The 23,879-nt window shown below is 37.5% G+C and overlaps 1 protein-coding gene across 2 annotated transcripts; it reads left to right on the forward strand.

Annotated features, from left to right (window-relative positions):
* The first annotated feature begins 4,754 nt into the window (after positions 1–4,754).
* NMI (N-myc and STAT interactor) lies at positions 4,755–22,451 on the forward strand. 2 transcript variants are annotated; one of them, XM_045559192.1, is made up of 9 exons: positions 4,755–5,025; positions 9,998–10,018; positions 10,468–10,554; positions 11,390–11,485; positions 14,362–14,524; positions 17,186–17,292; positions 17,380–17,566; positions 20,416–20,522; positions 21,286–22,451. In XM_045559192.1, exons 3-9 carry the CDS (start codon positions 10,474–10,476, stop codon positions 21,493–21,495), a joined length of 951 nt encoding a protein of 316 aa, XP_045415148.1. In that variant the 5' UTR covers positions 4,755–5,025; positions 9,998–10,018; positions 10,468–10,473; the 3' UTR covers positions 21,496–22,451. The 2 variants fall into 2 exon arrangements, with proteins under 2 accessions (XP_045415148.1, XP_045415147.1); XM_045559191.1 differs by lacking the exon at positions 9,998–10,018.
* Positions 22,452–23,879: the final 1,428 nt, after the last annotated feature.

Below are 23,879 nucleotides of genomic sequence, written 5' to 3' on the forward strand. Positions count from 1 at the left end.
GGAAACAACAGAAATCATATATTATATATTAGTGGAAATTATGTTTTTACTTATAACTAGGCCCACTGAGACCAATCAGAAAACAAATTTAACATAGAACAAAAAGTTGAGCTCTTTTGCCTGTTAATGTTTTTTAACATTCTGAATAGATTGTTGCAACCATTTGATGCCTCTTATAAAGTATTATTCAAGACAAGGAAATAATCAGAAACAACGTATCCAAACATAACCAAATCTTGCTTCTTGGCAATTTTTAGAATGCTTCATACAGCTCCTCAGGCAAAAACAAACTACAAATTCCCAAATCAGAAAACAGAGATAGTCAAGCAAAATAAATTTCTTCTAATATTTCTTTAGCTGCTTTCACAATGCTTATGCGTGTTTTCTTACAAACTGAGTTCCCTGAGAAGCTGAGTTGTCTTATTTGGATGCATTGCTCGATCCTTTCCCACTGGGGATTTTTGATGATAAAACAATCAGAAGTTAATATTTCTATTTTTCTAGCATTCCAAGGCTACATTCTCTTTGAATCTCTGAGAATCTCAAGATTCTTTGACCTTTTTCTTCCTTGAGATTTTAAGTTCAAACCAAGCAGGTGGGCTTCTCCTACCGTCAATTCATCCTATAAAAGTTTCTGTCAGAGCAGTCTTCAGTTTGCAATTAGACAAACAAAGCAGGAAATCATCAGCAGTATTCCCAGATTTTCTTAAAATAATTCCCTTAATGTAATATTGAGTTTTACTGCTTGATATCTTACAAGCTTGGATACTAAGGATAAATGTTTATTTCTGAGCCTCTAGTTCACGGGCAAAACACTTAATTGTTCCCCCTTTCTAGCATGATCAAAGACAATAGCTTCATTCTCTATCACAACAGAATTTTCTGACTGATCAGTTACGTTTATAAAACGCTAAGTCAGTGGCCCAGGCAAGATTCAACAAGATAAAGTCTTTTATTCTTTCATTTTATTAGTATTATTTTGCTTGGATTTATTTCTATTTCTAAATATTTGGTCTATTTCACAATATTTTATTCACTTATACAAACTTATTCACACACACAAACATGAAAACTTATAAAAAGGGGTTATAACATTGGGCCCAGAGTATTTGACTCCTACTCTGGTATTTAACAACTAGTTAGAAATAACTATTTATATAACATGCACTAGGTATAGTCACTGTACTACTGCAGGCGACGTAAAAGAAATTTTATGGTCTTTTTTGTTTTCTTTTCTTTTTTTCTTTTTTTTTTAAGGCTGGTCAAGTGAAGCAGTGGGAGTGGAGAAAGAACAAAGGAATCTGTAACTGGTTGTGATCACAATTAGCTGTAAACACTTGGACCAACTCATTTTATTTTATTTTTTAGAGACAGGGTCTCACTCTGTTGCCCAGGCTGGAGTGCAGTGGTACAATCACCACACCCGACTATTTTGTTTTTACTTTTTGTAGAGAAGCGGGGGCAGGAGGGGGGATATCTCACTATGCTGCCTAGGCTGGTATTGAACTCCTGGCCTCAAGTAATCCTCCCTCCTTGGCCTCCCAAATCACTAGGATTACAGGCACAAGCCACTATGCCTGGCAAAAGAAATTTTAAAAATGGTCTTTTTCTTAAAAGTTCTTCTCTAGGAAGAAAGACCAAACGTAAAAGAAATGTGCAAGAAAAATTGGAAAAACAAACAAACAAAAAACCTCACCACAGTATGAGATGCTAACAGGTACCATTTGCTGCATGCTTACCACAGGCAGGGAACTTGGTTGCGACTGTAACTCATTTACCACAGCTCTATTTTACAGATGAGAAACTTCAGTAACTTAAAATTGTAATTCAAAAGCACTTCTGACATCAAAACCATGCTTCTTACTATATAGTACTGCTTGTTTAATAAAGCATAAGGTATTTTCCTTTATCGTTTATATATTTCAATGGCAAACCTCCTGAAAACTAGAATGATGTTATTTAACTCCTATGCATTTCTGGGCATGTATGTTCCAACTTTCCCTGGGATGAACTGCAAACGAGATTACCAAAATCTTAGCAACAGCAGCATAAGGTTGGCGTATTACAACTTTTCTAAAAGAAAGAACATAATATAGTGGATATCAGGTAGCTTTCTCTTGGTTTACATACCCACTAAATTGTTGGTGGCTCCCTAGCCATATTAGTCCATTTGGGCTACTATAACAAAATATCAAAAACTGGTAGCTTGTAAACAACAGAAACTTATTTCTCACAGTTCTAGAGGCTGGAACTAAGATCAAGGCACTGACAGATTCAGTGTCTGGGGAGGGCCTGCTTCTGATTCACAGATGGTGTCTTCTCTCTGTGTCCTCACTTGGTAGAAGAGGCCAACAAGCTCCTTTGGGCCTATTTTATAAGAGCACTAATTCCATTCATGTGGGCTCCACCCCTATGACCTAATCGCCTCCCAAAGGCCCCAGCCCTAAATACCATCACCTTGGGGGTTAGGGTTTTTTTTTAATTTTTTTGAGACAGAGTTTCCCTCTGTCACCTGGGCTAGAGAGCAGTGGCATCATCGTAGCTCACTGCAACCTCAAATTCCTGGGCTCAAGCGATCCTCCTGCCTCGGTTTCCCAGAGTGCTAGGATTATAGGCTTGAACCACCAAGTCTGGCTGGGTTAGGATTTTAACAAACTTTGGGTGAACATAAATGTGCAGTGCATTGCACATGCCTCTAGGATTTTTCACCTGACTTTTTTCTCAGCCCACCTCCTCTACCTTAATGAATTAACTCAATTTTTATTTCTGTGAAGGAAACTTTCCCTGACCTCCTGCGGGAACTAATTCTCCTTTGTCTTTTACTACTTCTGGTATTTTACCCCTTTATTGCACACATTATACCGTATATAGCACTAGGGTGTGCGTGTGTGTGTTTATAGGAATTCTAGGAAGAGTTCTTTGCCATCTGGTGGGGGAGACAAATGCATAACATAATATATATCTCATATCTATGCAGATTTACATGAGATGTTCAACAGTATCTCACAGGCAACATAATATTTATTGAGTGCATAATAGACACTCAGTAAATAAGTTTTATATTAGAAGATGGTGTAATTGAGTAAAGCATTACTCAAATTGCCCTATTAGAAACTCCCCAAGATTTTAATAGCTGTTCCTTGAAAAAAACGAATTTATTGGTCAAATTACTTTGATAAACTCAAAGTTGAAAAAGTTAATCTTTTCTAATGCATGATTTAATTTTTCCCTGCAATATTTCATAACTCTTAATGTGCTGGCGTACATTGTGACTCTCCAAAAGTGAATTCTGTAGGCAGCATTTCCTAATCTTATTCCATCTTCTCCATGTACCACAGAGCACAGTTTGGAAACATCGGTTGAGTGTAGACTATGATATCATTGTCATCATGTATTAACTGATTTGGGGTCACCTTTCAAGCCTTAGTTTCTTCATCTGCAAAATAGGGACAATAATACCTGTACCTAATAATGTTGTTGGCAAAATGAAAAAGTTTACAAAATGCCCAGGAGTTCTTAGCAGATGTTAGCAATTACAATTATTAATAATAATATGTCCAGGATCCAACTTTTTATATTTAGGTCTCCAGCACTTTGCAGAGTACCCGATTGGAAGCTGAACTGAATTCAGACTGTTAGCACATGGCTCAGCTTTAGAATATAGTTGTCTAGAAAGGCTTCCCTCTTCAAGGTATCACTGACTTGGAAAAAAAAAAGGTTTCCTCTCTACACGTATCATTTGCCTTTTTTCTCCTTTTACATTGGAGGAAACACACTGGATGCCCTTTTGACAGGATCTGAGTCAATATTAGGTTAGTCTTGTTCTGGCCATGGTCCTGTCCCTTAGTATCTTCTTACAAAAAATAAAAATAAAAGAAGAAATGAAGTTGAACTAAATAACCTTGAGAGTTCATACTTCCTCTAAAATTCCAAGGTAAATGGAAGTGATTCTTTCTCAAATTGTAGCAAATAGAATTTCGTACTTTGTAACTGGGATGATGAGCACCAAAAAGTCCTTATCATTCACCACTTTCTTTTTTTTAATGTAGAAATGTCACTTGAAACTGCTTCCCGTCAAGGTTTTTGATGTAAAGGAATTCTACTTCTGTTAATCTGTTATTTTAGGCCACTGTATCAGTTATTATATGGGACTAGCTAGCATATAAACTAGAATTTATGCCTTGAAATCATTTTGCTTCATCTCCTTCCCACACCTCTGTTTATGAATGAGCAAGCGCAGCTGTGGGGTGGTTCTTTGTGTAGGATTAAGAAACACAGCAGTTCTTGAAATATGCCAGATGTTTGAATTTCCATAGGAAAAGTTCACACCTAGTGAAGTATTTATTTGCAAGCTTCACAACAAAACAAAAAATAAGAAAACTTTCAAGGGACATGGGTCACAGAAACCAACCAAACACCGCAGTTTACCCAACTTCATGACCCAGGGGACGTTGAAAAAGACACAGAAACGTTGATCTTGTGGTGGCTGCAAAAATTTGTGAACGAAGATTATACTCACTGATAAATTACAACGAAAGTTACAATCTAAAGAGAGACTTCCGCTTTGACTGTCTTTATTTGGATTCTACCTACTTTTCCAATAATATGTCCTGCATACACGCAAAAAAGTGGTTTTAAAAACATGCCCTCAAATTAGTATTTATGGAAACTTCGGGAATGCTTTTGAGATAATCCCTGCAAAACAACTACGTTTTAAAAATCGAAAGTGAAATTAGTTATAACCTGTGTCTGGACTAGTCAGTGGAGACACCAGATGTGGCATTCGTCGCGGTGGTTAGGTGTCGAAGAACTCTGTGAAGGCCACGTCGTTCATGCGAGGGACACCTACATCGAAGGGCACCGCAGACCTCCCAGGGAGCTTCCGCGGGAGGCAGGGCCGGGTCCGGGGCCCCGCGCCGTCCCCGCCCGGCCCCTCCGGGGGTTCCGGGCCCCCGTGCGCTCGCGGTTTCCGGGCAGGGAGAGAGCCCGGGGCTCCGGGGCGCTGCGCTCGGCAGGCGGACGCGGGTAAGTGGGTGTCCCGTTCCCCGGCTGCCACCCCGGCTCTTAGCAGTCTCGAGCGAGAGAGCCACGGAGGGGCAGGGCTGCGGGTTCCGCAGGGCGGGGGCCGCGCGGGAGGGGGTGACGCGGGAGTGGCGGCTCCGCGCCCCCCGCCCCGCCGGGCCGCCCGCAGTCCCCGCGCTGAGGCCGGGGCGCTGCCGAGCGGGGGCACCTGGCCCAGCCCGCTGGGCCTTCGCTGGGCCTTCCCTGCTTCTCACCCCGTCGCCTGTGTGCTTTGCTTCATTCGGGGAAATTGAAACTTAAAGTGATGTGTGTTTCCCCGCAGTTTCATGGAGTGTCACTAGAGAAAGTTCTTAGGCAAATGGATTGCTTAAGGAGGCTTGCCCTTGGCAGGAGTAGAGTTGTGCAGGCATGCCTCGCCTTTCAGAAGATGCAAGGTTTTTCTTGAAGGAGACAAGCAAAGGAGAATACTATGTACGCGGTCTATACGACACGTATACGTTCTGTTTCCTTCTTCTTGCTGCCAGGCGCGCATACAGGAAGGTTCCATTCTATAGGGCCTCGCACCGCAGTGATAGGAGGTGATGGTGATCTGTGTTGGCTTTTTATTCGCTGCCATAACAAATGACACGGATTTAGTGGCTTAAACACAGACACACAAAGAGTTTGTTATTTTAGGATTGCGTAGCCCAGTTTTCACGGGGTTAGAATCAGAGTGCTGGCCGGGCTTCCTCTCTGGAAGCTCTAGGGGTGAATCCCCTTCCCAGCTTCTAGAAGCTGCCCACCCTACTCAGCTCTGTGGCCCTTCCTCCATCTCAGAGCATTTTTCTGTGGTTACATGTCACTCTGATTCTCCTCTTCTGTCTTTCTCTTTCACTTTTAAGGACCCTAGTGATTACACTGGGTCTCCCCAGATAATCTAGAGTGATCTCCCTATTTTAAAGTCAGCTGATGAGCAACCTTAATTCAATCTGCAAACTTAATTCTCCTTTGCTGTGTAACTGAACATATTCAGAGATTCTTGGGATTAGGACATCTTTTAGGGCACCAATATTTTGCCTACCACACAATTGTGTAGGAGGAAAAAATTATTGTACATCTCACTTAAGCAAAGAGGAGACATATCCAGATATTAACTAATATGCTGAAGGAGTGCTGGAGGAATTATGTAAGTAGACAATTTATACTGATTACAAGCTCTTAAGACTATTGTCCTCCCTATTCTCCCCCCCCATATCCTCTTGCCCTTCTGCCCTTTGGCCATGTTATGGCACAGCAAGTAGGCCCCTCACCAGATGGCCAAACAGATACCAGCACCATGTGCTTGGATGGACCTCCCAGTCTTCAGAACTATGAGCCACATAAATCTCTTTTCTTTATAAATTAAAAAAAGACTGTTGGCATTGTTACAATAATTAAAGAAAATCAATTAAATAATATTGCAGTTTCTGCCCTCTGGAAATGTATTAAGAGGACTTCAAATGCATGTGATGTCCTGAGCACAATAAATACCCGCGTCAAGATACCACACAATTCCATAAATTGAGTGTTTTCAATGTGTAAGCTGGTAACGTGCTAGGTGCTCTCAATGGATGCAAGGAGGAGTAGACAGGGTCCCTGCCCTTAAGATCGTTACCAAAAAATGACACAGGTACATGAATAATTAAAAGAAATAAAGGGAGGGGGAGGTGACGTTCTTTGGGGGAATCAGAAAAGGCTTCAAAAACTTGGGGGAAATTTGGAATGGACTTTGAATAGTAGGATTTCATTAGGTAGAGATTAAGGTTGGTAGGGGAGAAGAATGTGACATATTGAGGGACAGGAGAGAGAAAAGGGACCCTTTACGGGTTCTGTGTGGTTAGGGAACTGGGTTGAGGAGTTGTCTAAATAAGACTGGAGAGTGAGTTGGGATTAGTTTGTGTCAGATCTTGGATGACCACCATTAGAAAGATTCTGCTCTTGATATAATAGGGACCTATATGTATATATGTATGCGTGTGTATGTATATATACATATGGTTTAAAATATATATATATCATCTCAAACCATCTCAAACTTACAGAAAAGTTGTAAGTACAGTAAAACAACATTTCATTTTCCTGAATTATTTAAGAATAAATTCTAACCTGATGACCCATCACCCTGGAATACTTGAATATATATTTTCTACAAAAAAAGGTGTGCTCCTACATAACCACAATACAGTCATCAAAATCAGGAAATTAATAGTGATATGTTACTGCCATCTAATCATCAGATCTAATTCACATTTCACCAATTATCCCAATAATATCTTGTGTAGTGTAGAAGCCAGGGGAAAACTTCCCCTTTGCCCTCTGAAGGTTTGCTGAAGAAATCAACTGATGAGAGACAGATTAATAGGGAAAATGGCATCCAAATATATTATCATGCATGGGGGAGAATCCCTGAGTGATTGCTGCACTACGCAATGGGGTACAGATGCTTATATACCCTACTTTTTAGGGGAAGGGAGATGGGGAAGTTTGTAAGATTTTAGGGAGGTAGTAAATGATTTTTAGGGAATTCAATGGGCTTGAAGAACATATAATGGCCTGGGACAAAGTCTCTTGGGGCCAAAAAACTGACAATGGTTTGTGATGAGTCTGTCTAGCTGTGTTGACAGACTTAAGTCTTTCTTCCTGTGATATGAGTTCAGTTAATGAAAACTCAGGGAAGGGACCAGAGGTAATTGTTTTCTTCCTTGGCCGGCTGAGAATTTAGTTAGATAAGGGAACTTCAGAGAACAACTTCGTCTGTGCTTTGGTAGACAGAGAAATGAGGGGGCGGGCAGAGAATGTCAAAGAGACTTTGAGCCTTCTTCAATTCAGCATGTCAAAGCACCATATTTCCAGGGTTTCTGAGCCTCAACAGTAGCAAGAGTCCAGTTCAGAATCATGCATTGCACTTAATTGTGATGTCTCTTTAGTCTCCTTCAGTCTAGAAGTTTCTTGGTCTTTCCTTGGCCTTCATGAACTAGAAACTTTTGAAGAGAACAGGACAGTTGTATTGTAGACTGCACCTCAATTTAAGTTTGTTTCCTCATGCTTAGATTCAGGTTATGCAACTTTGGCAGAAATATTATCAAAGTCATGCTGTGTTCTTCTCATTGAATCCTATTATATGTTACGTGATTTTGATGTATTCCCATTATTTACTTAATTATCTCATTATGGTGGCATCTGCCAGGCTTCTTGACTGTAAAGTTACTTGTTTCCCCCTTTGAAATTAGCATTTTGTGGGGAAGTATTTTGAAACTAACTAAATATTCCTTTCTCCACCAAAATTTCCAATTTATTTGGACTCAGTTTTCTATTTTACTCAATGGATTTAATCATTACCACCATTATGTGTTTTAATCTTTAATTTATTCTCAGATGTGGCCAGTGAAAGCCATCTCAAGCAGAATCTTTCTAATGGTGGTCATCCAAGATCTGACACAAACTAATCCCAACTCACTCTCCAGTCTTATTTAGACAACTCCTGAACCCAGTTCCCTAACCACACAGAACCCGTAAAGAGTCCCTTTTCTCTCTCCTGTCAAAACAATCTTTTGATATGTTTTCATCATTCTTTAAGCACTTCCTTGCTCGTCTTGGAGTTTTTCTGTTCTGGTCCTGGGATCAGCCATTTCTCCAAAGAGCTCTGGTTCCTTTCTAGTGGAGACTTAGAAACCAAAGTCTGGGTGCTGGCTATGCTCATTGCTATTGTCTCTGTTCCCAGGCCTTCTCAGCAGGCAAAGCTAGGGTACATATGTATTTGTTTATGTATAAAACACACACACGTTTATATCAATCTATCATAAACCATGAAATTACATTCATACATCCAGTTCCAATCAATAGGATTCATTCTAGCTTTCTCCCTTTCTGTATTTACAATTACCTTCTCTGACAGTGAAACACCTGGCTCCTATTACCTCCATATGTTTATTTACTTGGTCAATTCCCTATGTATACCTTTGGCCACTGAGAGTTCTTTCAGTTGGCTCCTGTGTCCCTTTCACATACTTCCTTTGTTGTGTGTGTGTGTTTTCTGAGTGCTTTTTATTTTTCTGGAGCTATAAGATATTCTACTCTCATCTTGTATATTTTCTGCCCCAGACCTAGAATCAGCCGTTGCTCCAGGGAGTCCTGGTTCCTTTTATTGGGGAATAGTATTAGAAACCAAGATCTGGGTGTTATGTGACCCCCCTCTGTTTTTGACACTCTTCTGTTCACATTGGGTAATCTAAGACATGACTAATTTTTTGCTAGTCTTCTATTTTATTTTTAAAGAGGAATAGATGTCTTCTGTTTCTCTTTCAAGAATAATGAGAATTTAGCCATTTGAAATCTTAGAAAATTATATTGCAGATTGGTTATTAATCTAAAAACATAAGGAGAGTCATGATATCCTTTGTCCCATTTTTGAGCTGGGAGTTTTTCTATCTCAGTAAATTTATGTGCAGGTGGGAGTTCTTAATTTTTTTTTGTGCCATGGACTCCTTTGCCAGATTGTGAAGCCTATGGCCTTTCCACACCACTCCCTCAAAAAAGTTTTTTAAATGTATAAAATAAAATATATAGCATTACAAAGAAAACCAATTATATTGAAATATGGTTATCAGAATATTAAAAAAGAAAATTATTGAAATAGTAATATATATCGATATATTATAAGACCTAGCAATGAATTTAATAATTAATGTAGAAGTCAGGTCAAACACAAACAGTATTTCAGCGTATCTGCAACAATTATTTATTTATTCTTTTTCTTAGGACCCTGACTTAAGCATTACGCATCAGTTATTATTCTGTGATAATATCTATGCTTTCTACTGGTCACTGTCACAGGTGCTATGAATACTGCTGTAGTTTGTTGCCATATTCATAATTGGAGAGAATGCTAATTTTCAGTTAGAGGCTATTAGAAATAAACATGTAATTTTTTTTCTCATCCTCGTTTATAAACCCACAGGATCATTTGTGAACGTTCCAGGTAAGAACACCTTTGTAGAGAAATGCTGTATTGGAGGCCTTTTGATTTTGTTTACATTTGGGGCGTACAACAGGGAGAATTATATGTTTAAATCAAAATTTTTGAAAAAGGCTGGAAGACCAAAATAGTAGACTTTTACAATGGAACATAATATTATGATCGGGATGTGAACTACAAGGGAACATTGATGGGCATAATTTTCTGTACATTATTGTGTTGAAAAGGAAAGGATTTTTAAAACCATTTTATATATTTATAGGTGTGAAAGTTGTTTGAAATACAGACTGTTTTTGGATATAAGCCACATGGTAATAAAGGCTTTGATGATAGGAAAAAAGATATAGCAAAGAAGAGAGGTCTCTTCCATAAAAGGATAAAAGTTGTTTTTTCTTTCTTCTTGAATTTATGTGTACATATGCTATTTTTAACATATTTATTTTTTATAATAGCGAATCATGGCAGCTGATAAAGACAACAAAGAACAAGTTCTTAAGGAGCAATGGCCAGACGAATTTAAGAAAGACGGACAAAATGAGGTGAAAATGAAATTTACTGGGTATTATTAAAAATTAATTTATATCTAATAGTTTTGCAGTAAGGCTTTTTTTCAACTAATCCCATGACAGATTAAGTAAGGCATGTCTTATATGTCTTTGTCCAACATGACCTCGAATTTGGGAGACTATGAGGCTTTTCAAAAATGTTTGACTTCCATTATGTTATTCAAGCCTTACAAGAAGAGTCACATTTCTATTCTTTCTCATACAAAGCTTACAACATTAGCTGCTTTCTCACTCGCTCCCTCATTTCTTGGATTTGCACCTAAAAATTGAGGGTTTAGTTAGCAATCATCTGATCAGACCCTAGGAGAGAAGAGAGGCTCAGGTAGCTTAAACAACTTACCCAGGGCCATATGTCTGTCTTGTCAAGGCAGCTGTACTACTGGAATCACAGCTAACTTTTTTTTAAACTGCCCCAGAGTAACATTCCACAATTGTAGTGCAATTTAAAAGTCACATTGTACTTACAAATAGCGAGGAAGGGAGTGGATAGAGCAGTGAACTAAGATTCATAAGATCTGAGTCTCAATCTTTGCCTTACTCTAAAAATTTCTATGACTTTGGTCCAGTGTGAAAGGTCATTTCCTTATTTATATAATGGAGATAGTAATAATTGGTGGTGTTAGAATAGACAGGTGATGATGTAAAATATTTTAAAAAATACATTATTCACATAGTCAGGTTTATTCTGAGACTGTCTGATGCCTTTCTTTGCCATGTTCAGGATGAGAGAAATTTATTGTCTTGAGTTCATTTATAAAAATGAGTTCAGGGATGTTTAATGTTTTTGGTACCATTTGATATTTTTTAGGGATTAATTGGTCAACTGACAAAGGAAAATGCTCAGCTAAAGGAAGAGATCCAAAAGCTTGAAGCTGAGATACAAGAGGCCACCAGAGAATTCCAGGTATTTAGTTATTTTATGTATCACATTTTTAATGGACACATACTTTTAAAAAAAAGCAATCTAATTTACAAAATTCACTTTTAAAGCATTATAGTCATCCATGGCACAACCATTTTTAATAGCTCATAACGGAAAACAACCCAAATATCCCTCTATACTAGAATGAATTAATAAGTTGGGGTATATTCGTACAATGGAATACTACACAGCAATGAAACATTACTGAAAATGAACAGACCATAACTATAGGCAACCACATGAATGAATCTCATAAACATGATGTTGATCCTAAAAAGACAGAAGGTGGCATACTATATGCTTCCATTTAAAGCACAAAAACAGGATGTTCAAATTCAGAATAGTGGTTACCCTTAAATAGTGGGACACAGAAGGAACCCAGGGGGTTTCTGAGGTGTTGTCATGTTCTCATTGTCACGTTGCTAGTCATGTGTTACCTTTGTAAAATTTCATCTTCCAGAAATTTCATCATAACACGATATACATACTTTTCTATTTACATGCTTCAATACAATTCACAAAAACAAAAATTAATAAAATTTGACCCTGAAAATGGTCATTGCCAATCACTTTGGGATCAAATTCTTGGTTTTCTCACTGAGTTCTTTTATTATTTTCCTCATCCAAGGTGCTGTGGTAATGTAAATGAATTTCACAGTTTAAAAAAGTTTGACATACATTAATCCTTACCATTTAAATTGTCTCCTATATTTTCCTGCATTTTAATTATATATAACTTTCATCCCTTTTTTTCTTTTTTAACAACCCAGATTGTTAAAAGCTAAAGCATTGCCACTTTTTGTTTCTGAGATGGGAGATAGGATATTGAACATCAGGAAGTGAGGTTCCCAGGGTTTATGAGATGAGTGACTTCTTGCAGAAGACTCTGTTAGGATTCTGGTTAATTCTCAGACTAGAACCAGAAGCATTTAGTCTTTTTTCTTATTTGTACAAATAAATAGGGTACATGTGAAATTTTGTTACATGTATATAATGCATAGTGATCAAGTCAGGGTATTTGGGGTGTCCATCACCTGAGTACGATACATTTTTTTAAAGTATAATTACACTACTCTGATAGCAAACATTGAATTTATTCCTTCTATCTTACTGTGTGTTTGTACCCTTTAACCCACTTCTCTTCATCCTCCTCCTTCCCCTCCACTCACCCTTCGGGGTCTCTGTTATCTATCTTTCCACTCTCTACCTCCATGTGATCAAATTTTTTAGCTCCCACATATAAGTGAGAACATTCCATATTTGTCTCTTTGTGCCTGGCTTATTTCACTTAACATAATGACCTCCAGTCCCATCCATGGTGCTGCAAATGACATGATTTTATTTATTCTTTTTTATGGCTGAATAGTATTCCATTGTGTATGTATACCACATTTTATTTATCCATTCATCTGTTGATGGACACTTAGGTTGGTTCTATATTTTCGCTATTGTGAATAGTGCTGCAACTAACAAACATGTGAGTGCAGGTACCTTTTTGATACATTGATTTCTCTTCCTTTGTGTAGTTACCCAGTAGTGGGATTGCTGGGTTGAATGGTAATTCTATTTTTAGTTTTTTGAGACATCTGCATATTGTTTTCCACAGTGGCTGTACTATTAATAGTTTACATCCCCACCAACAGCGTATAAAATTCCCTTTTCTCCACATCCTCACTAACATCTGTTATTTTTGTCTTTTTAATAATAGCTACAGAATCATTTGGTCTTACAGCTCAAAGCATTTAGTTTTACAACTCAAAGCGTCTTTACAAACCAGCCAGCCCAGTTGGCCCACTTTATAGAGGACTGAAACTGTGATCCAGAGAGTTTAAGTGAATTGCTCTCTGTCACAATGTGGTCAGGAATAGAATCAGTCTTTCTACTCTAACTCTAGACAGTTCTTGGCTTCTCAGGGTATACTGGATATTTCCACATTATTGGGAAATAAATGCTCTGCCTTTTCTCAGGCATTGGAGATTGTTTTGAAGTAAGTCTTACAGTAATCAGAAATTTTACTGGAGTTACATGGAAAGATAAGAGTAAATGTAAAATTAGATCAAGTGACTCATTGAATATTTCTGATCTCCTTGTGATAAACAACTTTTATTTCAGCATGTGAAATAACCATGGGAAATAGAAATGCAAACACATAATTCATTTATGCATTGATATGTAGTTGTGTAAGTTTGTTAATCCCAATGATTTTAAGCAGCCAAGTATAAACACCTAACTTTATTCTCCAGGTTACAATTCTTGTTGATAATGTCCCTTCACTTTTTTATAAACCTAAGTTGTAGTAGTGGTTAAAAAGTTGATGGGCGGGTGTTGGGGACAGTGAAATTTAAATATGATACATTTAAAATCATCTAATTCAGGAGTCTTTCTTTTTGGATGAAATTATATGGTTTACCATAAAAATAATTATAGTATACCCAACTCTGTATTTCATACTTCCTTGCAATGAAATTAAACATACTCTCTAAAGATTGCTTTGTGAGAGAGTCTGTTATTGGCACAGTTGTTTAAAAAGTACTTATCTACATGAATGATGTAGGCTTTAGAATTGAACACCATACGATATTGACCAGTTTAAACACTGATTAGAAAAAGTGAGAGGATTATATATTTATAATTTCGTCTGTGAAATGATATTAAAGGATCAGCATTTGATTACATTACTGAGTACTTACATGGGAAGAAGCAATTACTCAAGATATTAAATAAGACCACACTCAATATTCTGTGAGGTTCTAAAATTAGTGGAGAATGAGATATTGGATGACAAAATCACATTATCATTAGAAGGACTTAAGTTATTTCTTGTCTTGATTTTAATCAAATGTTTCTGTTTGAATTAGGTTAAAGAAGATATTCCTGAAACAAAGATAAAATTCGTATCAGTTGAAACTCCTGAGGATGACAGCCAGTTTTCAAATGTCTCTTGTTCATTTCAAGTGAGCACAAAAGTTCCTTATGAGCTACAGAACGGACAAGCACTTATCACCTTTGAGAAAGAAGAAGGTATGACTCATGTTAAAAAATATGACCATGTTTTTTGGAAAGCACTTGGACTTTCAAAGATCTTTCATAGCTATTTGTCTATTACTGTACAATTTTTACATATATCATTTCTTCTCATCCTCAGAGTGACAATCTGAGGCAGGTATGATTATTTCCATTTTATAGACGAGAAAACTCTGAGATGTTAAGTGCCTTGAATATGATCACTTATTCAGAAAGTGACAACTCTGGGACTCATATCCAGGTGTTATGATGTCCAGTACCAGCCTCTTTCTATTCTACATGCTACCTTAAAAGGATAATGACAGTAATAATGTTTTAAGGTAGTATACTCATTTTATACTTGCATAACTCCATGGACACAGCAGGATAGGATAGTTATTATTTTATACCTTAAATATAGACATTTTATAGCCGAGAAAACAGATTCTGAGGATGTTTGAGTGATTTATCTAAGGGCACATAACCAGTGAATGGAGAGAACCTGAGCGTTAGAGATTTGGGATGAGACCTGATGTTTGCTGAGTCTGCCCAGGTGAGGGCCCTTGCTCAGAGCTGGGAGTGCCTTTATGAGGAGGATCTGGCTTTGGGTGCCACCTTTGTACCTGCCTAGAAGCATGATTTGGGGTGGGTTCTTTATAAACCTCAGGCTTTTATGACAGGCGCTTTGTGGTAGTACCTATTTCATGAGGTTGCTTTGAATATTAAATGAGAAATGTTGATAAAATCCTTAGCACAGTGGCTAACACGTAATAAATATTTCAGAAATGTTAGCTGTTATTATTGCTATATGTTAGAAATTTTCAAGGTAAGGTAACAGAAGCTTAGAGAAGATGAGGAACTTGCCCAAGGTCCATACAGTTAATAAATTGCCGAGGTGAGAGCCAACCCCCGAGTGCCCACGTACTTCCCACTGGACCAACATTCCTCTGAGCAGGCTACTGTCCCAGGCCTTTGTTCTCATATTTAAGTTACGGGGTGGGACCAGGTGGTCTTCACAGCCCTTCCAGTGCTCAGGTTCTGAGAATCTATCATTATAACCCACGTCTCCTGAAAACTGGTCTACCCCTGTAGCCTAAAATAAATGTTAAAAGGAAAGGCATTCCAGCAGGTTAGTATACGCACAAACAAGGCGGATGTCCCCAGCGTGCTGTCCTTCACCCCGGAGCCACCCCCGCAGCTGAAAGTGGAGGAGGAGGCCAAGAGCCACATTGATGGTTGGCAGTGGGCGGTAATTGGGATACAACTGAAAGATGTAAAATGTAATGAGGATTCTGGAGGCAGGGTTTCTGCACAGCAAATACCTGGGAATGGTGGGAATAGGATTCTCTTCAGAAACAGCAGCATCACTGCTTCTCCCCTTGACGTGGCTCTGCTGAGGTCCCAATCTCCTGGGACAATGATACGTTTAAACACAATTAAAGAGGAGTTGGCTTTTGACTATCATAGTCACAAAAGTTGAAACACAAGTGATCTCTCTCAGCTGCGTCAGATCACCAGATGTTGGGGGTTTTCAGGGGAGTGGGAGGAAAAGGATCTTCTGAGTATTACTCATTGATTCTTGCTGTTGTTATTGTCTGTTGTCCTTAGCAAAAAAAAAAAAAAAAAAAAAATCATCATCCAAGTTATAGAGTCATGGTGTGGTACAGAGAGTTGAATTCCCATAAGACAATGCCCTGTCTTCTGGCTCTGTTCTCTCTTCTTCCAGCTGTGCTGTGCTCTGCGGTTGTCATAAACACTTATGAAGTTTATAAGACAGAGCGTGAACATCTCTTATCTTCATGATAAATTAGAATAGCAGCTCCCAAGATAAACAACTCAAGTGCCATAAACTCATGTCACACAATTAAAAATAAATATTCACCCACATACATTTTAAACTGATATATACTTGGTCTCTGGAGTTCTAATGACATTTGGCATAATTGTATTACCGAGCCTCTCCCATCTGTGTGGGCAAATTAGACTTGACAACTTTGTGATTGGGATAGCAAGACTATCAACTTTTTAAAGAATGATGTCAAGAGCATTTTAGCAAAAGTAGAATTCCTCATTAAATATGGCAAAAAAAAAAAAGACTCACTCTTTTATATTCCTACCTATGTAGTTTTTAATATGTAATCCTTGGGAAGTCAGAGACAAAAATGAATATATATATATTTCTGTAGTGCTTGTAACATATGAAGGAGAAATGACAAATGATAAAATTAAGTAAGATTAAGATTAAGTATAAAAATGACACTTAATCACAAAAGTTTTCCCTGCTTATTCAACATGGAAGGATTTCTGGCCATGCATTAATATTCTAGGGGAATTCCGTGGAAATGCTGTCAACAGTGGAAAGAAAGGGTGTGTGGCTGGACTGAAATAACATATGAATTTCTGGAGGATTAGCAGGCTTATCTCTTAAGAGATTCATCTTAAGAGATGCCTCTAGAACTTGATAAGAATTTCTACATTGTAATTTTTGCTGATGCATTTTGACTTTAATATAATCCTATTTTGGTGGCAAGACCATTATTACTTGGAAATCCCAAGCAAAATTTTAAAGTTAGATCCTTTAATATTAAAGCAAATTAAAAACATTCAGGATAATTTGTTCTTAAAGCATAAAACTTTCTTAAAATATTAGAAATTAATACTTCTCAAATTATTTTTCAGTTGCCCAAAATGTGATAAGAATGAGGAAACACCACGTGCAGATAGACGACATAAACGTGGAGGTTATAGCCAAGCCGGTTCCGTTAAACTCAGGAGTCAGATTCCAGGTAGCACCGCGATTAAAATATTTTGGATTTCTATTAATCATGGGCACTTTTCTCATTTGTATTTCTAAATATGAAACCATTTTCCAGGTTCACGTAGAAGTCTCTAAAATGAAAGTCAATGTTACTGGCATTCCTGACGAATTGCCTGAAGATCAGATGAGAGACAAACTAGAACTGAACTTTTGTAAGTCCCGAAATGGGGGCGGAGAGGTGGAAGGCGTGGACTACGATAAGCGGTCCGGAAGTGCTGTCATCACGTTTGTGGACATTGGAGGTACACGCACATTTAGAAAATTAACAAACACTGTACCGTTTCAATTACGTTCTGCCATTTCTGAAAGTATTCCTATTCTACTTTTTTTACTTGAAATTTACTAGCATGATAACTGGGGATTTTTTGTAATCTTCTAAAATAGTAAAGTACAGAAAATAATTTCCATGAGTGCCACTGAGAATGATAATGTCACTACAAATAATACATCTGTAAATGTCAGTGCATTGTTATCCCGTGCCAGGCATGCTACTAGGTGTCCATATATTTATCTCCTCTGATCCTCGGCACAGCTCCAGGGTAGGTGATAGACTCCTTTTCCTGATGAGGAAACTGAGTAAAGAACAACCAGATGTCTGTTCTTTTTTTCAGGTAGAAATGGACTTTTGCCAGATCGTTTTAAGGTGGTTGACATTCTTATGATTGAAAACAGACGATTCTGCGGTTGCTATTGTTAATGTTTTCAAGTGATTTTTAATGTAAAAATCTCTTGTTCTAGTTCTTAGGGCTTCTCTTGGGTTTACACATATAATAGAAATTCAACTATACTATTAAAAAATATTGATTAGATCTTTTCATTACAGACTAATACATGCTTTTTAAAGAAAATTGAAATAATACAGAAGAGCATAAATTTAGTTAAAAATAAGGCATTTCCTTAAAATTCCCTTTCTCCTACTATGTAGTTAGTTATGGTTAGTTGGGTGTTTTTCTAGAGCTTTCTCTGGGCACATTCAAACACATCAATATGCATTTTTGACCTTGGCCATTGGATGATGGGCATCCTAGTGGGGTGTGTTATAGTTAGAAAGAGCCACAAAAGGAACAGGTGTTGAGGGCTGCCTTAATATATTGTCTTAGAAATGGACAATAACTTGGCAGAAATTTCCAAGGATCTAGATTTTAATTTTCCAAATTCATATATTCAGTTGGTCTGTTTATTGTTAGATGGTCCATCTCTTGTATTAAGAACAATCCATGAGAGACTTATTTATAAACTAGAATGCAATTTAAAACTCTACAGTGAGAGAGAATAGGATACTAGCTTGAGAATCTGTGCTCTTATCCATCTGGGGAGATCCTCCTGGAGGTTATGTCCAGCAAAAAAAAAAAAATAGTTCCAAAGATTATAGTAGGTGACTTCTGAAAGATGTAAAGGTATTCTGCAGATAGATATTCCAGATAATTCATAAGCTGCATCTTACTGACATGTCACAACAACCTATGAAATAGGTGTTGTAATTATGCTGTTTTTGCAGAAAAGGAAACTGAGGCTTCAAGAAGTTAAGCACCATACTCGAGGCCACATAGCTAACGAGCAGCAGAGCCAGGGCTGAAGCAAGTCTATTTGACTCAGGGCCTGTACTCTATTTTTTTTTTTTTTACTGTGATAAAATATACACAATATAATATTTACCATTTTAATCATTTTCAAGTGTACAATTCAGTGGTACTAAGTACATTTACAATGTTGTACAACCATCACCACTACCCATCTCCAGAATTTTTTGTCATCCCAAAGTGAAACTCTGTACCCATTAAACAAGTCTCCATTGCCTCTTCCTCCAACCCCTGGTAACCAGCATTCTACATTCCGTCTCTACAAATTTGCTTATTCTAGATACCTTGTATAAGTGGAGGCATATAATATTTGTCCTTTTTGTGTCTGGCTTATTTCACTTAGCATAGTGTTTTCAAGGTTCATCCATGTTGTATGTATCAGGATTTCATTCCTTTTTAAGGCTAAATAATATTCCATTGTGTGTATAACATATGTACACACACCACATTTATTTATTCGTGTGTTGGTGGACATTTGGGTTGCTTCCAGCTTTTGGCTATTGTGAAAAATGCTGCTATGAACATTGGTGTGCAAGTATCTGTTTGAGTCCCAGCTTTCAGTTCTTTTGACTATATACACAGAAGTTGAATTGTTGGACCACATGATAGTTCTATTTTTAATATTTTGAGGAACCACCATACTGGTTTCCACTGTGGCTGCACCATTTTCCATTCTTACCAGCAATGCACCAGGGTTCCAATTTCTTCATATCCTCGCTAACAAGGGCCTACATTCTTAATCACTGTACCATATTGCTGATCCAGAGAGGACTAGGGAGAGGAGTTAGGAAAAAAAGGTAGTTGGGTATTCTCAAGAACTGCTTCTGTTAAACTTTATGCAATCTGGACACATTACCTTTCTGTACTCTAGGAGAAAAAAATGGTGCTAAAAAGTAAATCAGACTATTCTTTGTGTTGGAGAAAACTGATGGATTTTTATTTGCCTTCACTTTTTCTAGATGACATTCAATCCCCTCACCCTCCTCCCACCCTTTGGTTAGAATCATTACTTCAGTTTACTGAATCTCACATATTAGTGACAGGACTACTAAGTAATTCACTATATATGTGTGTGCATGTATTATACACATATATTATAAATTATGCATATATTGAAAAAATATGTATATGGTATTCTAATCATAGTCTTTGAGAAACTAGGAAACATTCCAGTCATGTTAGGATGAGTGGGTTACTTTCTGCAGCTGACTGCTGTATGTTATGTAGCTCAAGGTAGGTCTGTCTGAGGACATTCCAGCCCTTTGCACACTGACTGACTGCAGGGAATTATTCAAGACAGAAGGACCTATTTAAACCTCATTATAGTTTGGTCTTGTAGTTTTCAAAATTATGTACTGTGAACTCCATTTTCAAAGTGGACTGTAGAATTTCTTAAAAATTAATCTTTCCATGCAATGTTTACTGTAATATTGTTTTGTTTGAAGGAAGTTTTAACTTTGGTTTAAAATGTTTATGATATTAAAAAAAGTATTTTTTTGCTTTGCTTTTAGTTGCTGACAGGATTTTGCAAAAGAGAGAATTTCCTCTTTATATAAATGACAGCTGCCATAAAGTTACTGTTTCTCCATATGTAGAAAAGCACTTGAAAAAATATCAGGTAAGGTCATCTCTTTTCTTTCATTTTGGGAACTCACGGCCCAACCCCATCCCACAGCAAATAAAGAAAAAGTTATGAGTCTGTTACTATTTGAATCTTATCAGTGAGGAATATCAAGATAGTTTGTTCACTTCATTTTTGTTTGGTGTAGAATGAGTTTGCTTTTATAAAGATTATCTTAATGCAAAGCTGTACATTATTTATTATATTAATACAGTTTTTAAGCTGAAATTAGATAATGGCATAATCTTTATTTTTATACACAGAGACATAGCTACATTTCTCTCTTGTGTCTCTTGTCATTGGGTATGAGAAATCATTCCTGTTCATTTTCTCCAAACTCATTATTTTTACCCCAAACATACTCCCTTTTCCTGTTCCTTTTTAGGTATCAAAAGGCTCTACCATCTACCTTGCCCACCAACCTGAAAGCTAGAACTCATATTTAACTCTTTGTTTTGCTTCACCTTCAATATCCATTTGGTCACTAAATCATGTCATTTCCACTTCTGACAACTTCTGTAACTGCTCCTTCTGTCCTGAGCTGCCCTCCCTCCCTCTTTGCTCTCCAGAATACCTCGAGAGTTAGTTTCTGCAACTCAGATCTGGTTCTTACATTCTCTTGCTTTAAAAATCTTCCTAAGATTCCCATCTCTTCTAAGATAAAGTCTAAAACATTAAGCAGAGTTTATGAATGTAAAGTTTTGTAATTCAAAGCTCTTAAACATTTTTCTGTTTATCTTTTTTTTTTTTTCCTGCTTAGGTATTTTCAGGACTATCTAAGAAGACAGTGCTTCTGACTGGAATGGAAGACATTCAGCTGGATGAAGAAGTTGTGGAGGATCTAGTTGGCATTCACTTCCAACGGGAGAAGAATGGCGGCGGAGAAGTGGATTTGGTCAAGTGTTCTCTAGGCTGGTCTCACATAGTGTATTTTGAAGAAGAGACTGATGGGACCTTACAAAGATTATAGCTTTTGAACCCACATCACTGTAAATGTTTGACAAAAATGAATATCCTTTCCCTTAAAAAGAAACTTTAGTTTTTAGTGTTCATTTATTCTTGGATTCCGAATGTATTTCCATGTTTTTGAATTCTTTTTTTGTCTCAAACTGTGCTGCATGTTTTCAACTGCAATAAGTACACTGTATTAAAAACCTGTTCTGTTTATAGATTATGTGAACTGGTGCCATGTCTGTTGAAATTCACCATAAGCGATCCAGATGTCCCCCTGCCCGTGTTGGCTCATCTTGTCACGGTCATGTGAGCCAATTTGGTCTTGGCCCTGTGTTCACCAATATGCAGACTTGACTCTTAGCATTTTCCAAGAGAAATGCAGTTACATTTAGCAGTCTGTGATTTCTGTAGACTTTACAGAAGATTCGAGGGCTTTTGAGAGGGATCGTTTTCCCACTTTGTGTAGCATTTCAGTCCACAACTCCAAAGGTTCTCAGCACTGACCGTGGTCTTTTTCTCGAACTTTCCTTCACCCGAGTGCCAAGTGTCCCCTGTTTCCTTTCAAGCCATCCCCTCTACAAATAGAAGTTGTAAAGACCAGCATTTTCTTTCTTTTACATGTACAATGGAAACAATCGGTGTAAGAGATTGAAAACTTTGGAATAAAGAGAGAGGTAAAGACAAAGTTAGTGTCTCATCACTCATTACGCTAAATGCTGGGGAACACATTACCTGCTCTCTAGGGGCTTAAAAGGTTAGTTGGAGAGAGACCCGGTTTATTAGCATCCCACTGTTTTTAAACTTGCAGAAACTTTAATGATAAAATTAAAGGTACCTATTCAGAGAAGATAAAATTCTTTTTGGTAAGGAATCTTTGGATAGCTTTTATTCTGACATGTTTCATGGATAGCCAAAAGCAGAATTAACTTCAATATTAAAATGCTGGCAGAAATAAAATGCTTTTAGAAAATGTTCTAATCCTAAACCTATCCAGTGCTGCCTCCCATCTAAAACAAACAAAGGAAAACCTCGAGTTTTGCTTCTGATACTTTATTTTTAGGTTCTGACATTGTATTACAATCAGAAGTACTCATTCCCACATGTCTTTTAGGAATTAGAGATGGCGCCTAAAAACTATACAGTTTATAATAAATCTCATATTTACCATTTTAAAAAGCTCTCCTGTCTATGATTCTTTGGGAGTAGTAAGACTATTTAAAGCTCTCAAAAATATTAAGAAGAAAACTTTAAAGTGCCTTTTAAATTTACATTGTGCTAGTCTCACTAGTAGAGGGTATTATTTATTGCCTATCAGGAAGAATTTTTTTATTTTTATTTTTATTTATTTTTTATATTTAGGATCCAGTTTGAAAGAGTCACTTCTGTTTCTTCTGGGGGTCTTCTTCAGGCAGTCAACTTGATAATGTCATTCAATTCTGAATTTTTATAAAGTTTTTAGATCAATATAACTTGTCTTAGAAAATGATGTTTTTCCTTTGGGTTCCTTTCACCCCCACCCTAGTGCAGTCTGGCTGGAGTCAGAAACCACGCATTGGCTCCCTTGCTTATGCCTACACTTTTAGAGGCGTTACAGGAGGAAAGCTATCTTTGAACACTTACCAAAAGTACTGTGTTGACTATTTATCATATCAAATATTAAGTACAGAAGCCTTAAAATGTGCATCCAAGATAAGACAACTCCATTTAATGTGTGAAAAGACATTGCCAAAATAATAAGTCAGAACAGATAGATATGTGCAATTGTAGGTCCCTCTTGCTGTCTGTTGATTTATCAGTCAGGACCAGCTGGGTGATGCCATGGTAGCAAACAACCACCGAGTCTCAGGGGCCTAACAAAATAAAACTTGAATTCTTACTCATGCTGAATATCCAGCACAGGTTGGTAGGGGACGCTGTCTTCATCACTTAGAGGCCCCATCTTGAGACATGCTTCCAGAATCAGGGGGGCGGAGGAGTGAAATCTGGAGAGTCTGGCACTAGACAACAAATGCTGTGACCCAGAAGGAGGACCCTTGCCCTACTTCTAATTCTTTCCTTTCACATCTCATTGGTTAGAGATAGTCACATGGCCCCATTCAAATATTAATATAAGGGAACTAGAACATTCTTTCTTGTAAAAAGTTAGGAGAACCAGATATGGCTGAACCAGAACAATAATCAGTATAGTCTGCCCCGTCCCACTAGCCACCAATATTTAGTTCACTCTTTGTCACACACAAAGTACACTCATACTTACCTCCTCCCCAAGGGAGAAGAAATAAAAATTCCATCCAATCATGGTATCGAACTGAAAGTATATGAACTCAGAAGTGACAGGTGGTGATTTCTACATCAGGTTTGAATGTTACTCCTCTTTATCTAGAGACCTCCACACACCCA

This window comes from Lemur catta, chromosome 8 (genome assembly GCF_020740605.2).
Source record: "Lemur catta isolate mLemCat1 chromosome 8, mLemCat1.pri, whole genome shotgun sequence".
Taxonomy (NCBI): domain Eukaryota; kingdom Metazoa; phylum Chordata; class Mammalia; order Primates; family Lemuridae; genus Lemur; species Lemur catta.